The 4441-nt window shown below is 44.2% G+C and overlaps 1 protein-coding gene across 1 annotated transcript; it reads left to right on the top strand.

The window, feature by feature from the left end:
* The first annotated feature begins 478 nt into the window (after positions 1–478).
* vcp (valosin containing protein) lies at positions 479–3589 on the top strand. The gene is made up of 8 exons (XM_010773909.1): positions 479–631; positions 886–1050; positions 1133–1255; positions 1349–1561; positions 1671–1979; positions 2144–2299; positions 2404–2558; positions 3045–3589. Exons 1-8 carry the CDS (start codon positions 494–496, stop codon positions 3148–3150), a joined length of 1365 nt encoding a protein of 454 aa, XP_010772211.1. The 5' UTR covers positions 479–493; the 3' UTR covers positions 3151–3589.
* Positions 3590–4441: the final 852 nt, after the last annotated feature.

Genomic DNA, 4441 nt, shown 5'->3' with positions numbered 1-4441 from the left:
ACCTGTGTTTTTCCTCCCTCTTTCTTCACTGTCGCCTCCATTGTCAGGTTTTCTCGATTGGCAATCACTTCCAATCGACTCCGCAACACTTTCCAGTAAAATACTCGCTCAAAAACGTTGAGAAATTCGACTTTGAAAAAATGAACGGTGGTGAATGTAAATAGTGCGGCGGCGTCCATCTCGTGACGTCCCGCAGTAGATCGCAAGCCACGCCCACGAAGGCGGAGGTCAACTGCAGATTTCCAGGCGGCAAATTCAAAACTCGTCAAATTCATTGCTATTCCAACATCTTTTGATATGGGTTCAATAGACAATTTTGGTCATTACTATACATATTAGCATAACAGATCATGCACAGGTGCACACTTCACTGGGCCTTTAAGCATTATATTCAGAGACAGTTATACAAGGTGCCCCTTTCATAATGTACCTCTAATGGACCCAAGTGTCTGGCTCACTGAAGCATGTTGTCATATGATTGACTGCTAAGTGAATGTTTGATCTTCCACCACCCGCAGGGCGTTTCGACAGGGAAGTGGACATTGGCATCCCTGACGCCACCGGCAGATTGGAGATTCTCCAGATTCACACCAAAAACATGAAACTGTCTGACGATGTTGACTTGGAACAGGTTTGTACACATTTTATTCTGTGCAGTCGGGTGACACCACGAAACACACTGCTTCCCTGAAGAGAGGAGTCACATGGTTATTATCACTGCCTCTTAAGTGAAAGGGAAATGTCTTAAACTGTCAAAAGGTTTACTTCATATCTTGTATAAAGGACTGACGTCATTTTAAGGCAGTGGCATCCGAGATGTTCAGTACAATGTCAATCTTTAAATCTGAGTGGTCGTATACAAGCAGTAATATTGTTCTTCTATAGGTTGCCAATGAGACCCATGGACATGTTGGTGCCGATCTGGCTGCTCTGTGCTCCGAGGCCGCCCTGCAGGCCATCAGGAAGAAGATGGACCTGATCGACCTTGAAGATGAGACCATTGATGCTGAGGTCATGAACTCCCTTGCTGTCACTATGGACGACTTCAAGGTAAGAGCTGTTGTAGAGTTTACAGTGAGAGCACATGTGTTCCTTCAGAGCCCACACTAACATGCTCAACGTTGTCCTGCAGTGGGCCCTGAGCCAGAGCAACCCATCAGCTCTGAGGGAGACGGTTGTCGAGGTTCCCAACGTCACCTGGGAGGACATCGGCGGTCTGGAGGACGTCAAGCGGGAGCTGCAGGAGTTGGTGCAGGTATGGAGATCTTTTAAAATGTCAAATGTATCAAAAACGGTTAATTTAAATGTGTTTCCCTGACTATGTTTTTCTCTCCGTCTTTAAATTCAGTACCCAGTGGAGCACCCGGACAAGTTCCTCAAGTTCGGAATGACCCCATCCAAGGGCGTGCTGTTCTATGGTCCCCCTGGTTGTGGTAAGACTCTCCTGGCTAAAGCCATCGCCAACGAGTGCCAGGCTAACTTCATCTCCATCAAAGGACCCGAGCTGCTCACCATGTGGTTCGGAGAGTCTGAGGCCAACGTCAGAGAGATCTTCGACAAGGTGAGGATGTGCTCGGGAGTGTCTGCCATAAGACCTGCTGAGAGAAATGAAATGTGTTGTCCCCCCCATGCTCCCCTCTAACTGAGATCGTTCTGTGTGATGTTCCCAGGCTCGTCAAGCAGCCCCGTGCGTTCTCTTCTTTGATGAGCTGGACTCCATAGCCAAGGCTCGTGGAGGCAACGTGGGAGACGGAGGCGGAGCAGCCGACCGTGTCATCAACCAGATCCTCACGGAGATGGACGGTATGTCCAGCAAGAAGAACGTCTTCATCATCGGAGCCACAAACAGACCAGACATCATCGACCCCGCCATCCTGAGACCCGGCCGCCTGGATCAGCTCATCTACATCCCCCTGCCCGACGAGAAGAGCCGGATGAACATCCTGAAGGCCAACCTCCGCAAGAGCCCCATCGCCAAGGTGACAGTGCTGCCACTCAGGGTTCTTACGGTCATTGAAAACCTGGAAAAGTCATGGAAATTCAAAATGCTAACTCCAGGCCCTGGTTGGAGCATTACTAAGAGAGAAATGCTGTCACGTTTCTTAACTTATCCTGTTTGTAATTTCTTTAAATGTGTCAATAGGATGTGGACCTGGAATTCCTGGCAAAGATGACCAATGGCTTCTCTGGAGCCGATCTGACCGAGATCTGCCAGCGGGCGTGTAAGCTGGCCATCAGAGAGAGCATCGAGAACGAGATCCGCAGAGAGAGGGAGAGGCAGACCAACCCGTCAGCCATGGTCAGCTCCTGTTCTGCCGCTAATCACATCATACCTGCTCTACTGCTGTGTTTCTGATCGGAGTAAGTCTCTGCAGTGTAATAACTCTTCACTTTGTTCCATAGGAGGTGGAAGAGGACGATCCTGTGCCCGAAATCAGGAAGGACCACTTTGAGGAGGCGATGCGATTTGCTCGTCGCTCCGTCAGTGACAACGACATTCGCAAATATGAGATGTTTGCTCAGACACTGCAGCAGAGCCGTGGCTTCGGCAGCTTCAGGTACGTTTCGGACATGTCGTACGGATTGGATTGTGTAGACTAGGGCTGCTCAATTAATCCTATTTTAGTCTCGATTAAGATTTTGGCTTGCAACGATTATGAAAACGACATCATTGAAATAAGACGATTATTTTTATTGGTTTTTCAGTTGAATTATACTTAAAGTTCAGTTAATCAACTGTCAAAAACATACTGTTCAAATAATTGTTTTCATTAAATGGATGTTTTCAAAGTAAATGGATAATCGTTTTTAATAATCATGATATCAATTATTGACCCAAATAATCGTGATTATGATTTTTGCCATAATCGCTCAGCCCTAACATGCATTAGAAATAATCAATATGTTTTCCCTGAAACACTGACGACAGCAAATGATTGTTACTTCACATTTAAAATGCTAAAACGTTCCTAAATATTTGATGATGCCGTGTCAAAGATCATTTCCCCAGTACACATGTGAAGTGACTCTTCATCCTCCTCCAGGTTTCCCACCGGCACTGCAGGCGGCAGCGGGCCAACCCAAGGCTCAGGAGGAACTGGCACCGGCCCAGTGTTCAATGAAGACAACGACGATGACCTTTACGGATAAATGTACACTGCCCATCAGTGGTCAGTACCGGGATCACACCTGTACAAATTCTCACCAGATTCCACCTTTTTAGGACTTTGTGCTTCTTTCATGTGTTCCTTTTTTTTGTATGACTACCCTTGGAGAAAGCATGTAGCCGCTTGGTTTGCCCTGGCTTTGATGTGGGTGGGGGTTAGGGGATGTTGGATCTGGAAGGTGAGTGACTGAGGCAGATTTAGGAGGGAATTTAGGGGAGGGGGGTGGGGGTCAGTATATCACAACCAACATGAATGGCTTTAGTGACGGGGTTCTATGCTAGACTATAAGAAAGAAAAGAAAAAAACATATTGCTTATGACTTACTCTTTTTTTTTTTTTTAAATAAACAGTAGCATATAATGTATTACAAATTTGTCAAAGTTATGTTGTTGAAAATAAAATCTCACAAAATGGAAGTGTTATCGGCGTCTAAAAGTTCTTTATTGATAAATGTGCATCGTCACTGATTTAGCATATTTACGTTTTCAATCTTAAGGTTGTTCAAGTCCTTTTTATTTAACAAATGAAATATCAGGTTTTAAACACACGTGTATAATTCAGTGCTTCTCATATCATATTGATTTGATTCTTGCTTGTTTCCATCCTCAGCGCCCCACATGAATAAAAATGGTTTTATTGTACATATTAGATTACATTTAGCTGACGCTTTTAACAATAAGTGCATTCCACCAAGAAGATACAAACTTGAATATAAGTACATCAGGTTTCATAGAGCCAAAACATTTCAAGTGCTACTCAACTGGCTTTAGATAACCCAGTCCTTTATTAGTATTGTTAGTCATTTTATTGCTCGAAGTGGAGTCGGAAGATGAGTTTTCAGTCTGCGCCGGAAGATGTGTAAGCTTTCTGCTGTCCTGATGTCAAGGGGAGCTCATTCCACCATTTTGGAGCCAGGATAGCAAACCCACGTGTTTTTGCTGATTGTACATTTTGTCTCTTTGGCAAAGTTTAACATTAATTGGACTGAATTATCTTGTGAATTAATGTTGGCCACCATAATGAATCGGTTTTTAAAGTGTGCACACACATAGTAATGGTTTAATTTGAGTTTATTACGTATTTTTCACAATAGTACATGTATATCATAGTTACAGCAGTTCCATAAAGGAAACTTGTAGAGCAGGGGTGTCAAACTCAAATACACAGTTGGCCAAAATAAAAAAATCTGTACTAGTCGAGGGCCGGACTGGTTCAATGTTTATTGCAAAACTTATTGAAATGAACTTATTGCACATATTAAACCTGGAACTAAC

This window comes from Notothenia coriiceps, unplaced genomic scaffold (assembly GCF_000735185.1).
Source record: "Notothenia coriiceps isolate Sejong01 unplaced genomic scaffold, NC01 NC01_scaffold00013172, whole genome shotgun sequence".
Taxonomy (NCBI): Eukaryota; Metazoa; Chordata; class Actinopteri; order Perciformes; family Nototheniidae; genus Notothenia; species Notothenia coriiceps.
This window is presented reverse-complemented; position numbering and strand designations above follow the sequence as displayed.

Coding starts and splice junctions, on each gene's coding strand:
- vcp (XM_010773909.1), top strand. CDS start 494: ATGTTTGATCTTCCACCACCCGCAGGGCGTTTCGACAGGGAAGTGGAC. Junction 632..885: donor ACGATGTTGACTTGGAACAG/GTTTGTACACAT, acceptor GTTCTTCTATAG/GTTGCCAATGAGACCCATGG. Junction 1,051..1,132: donor TCACTATGGACGACTTCAAG/GTAAGAGCTGTT, acceptor GTTGTCCTGCAG/TGGGCCCTGAGCCAGAGCAA.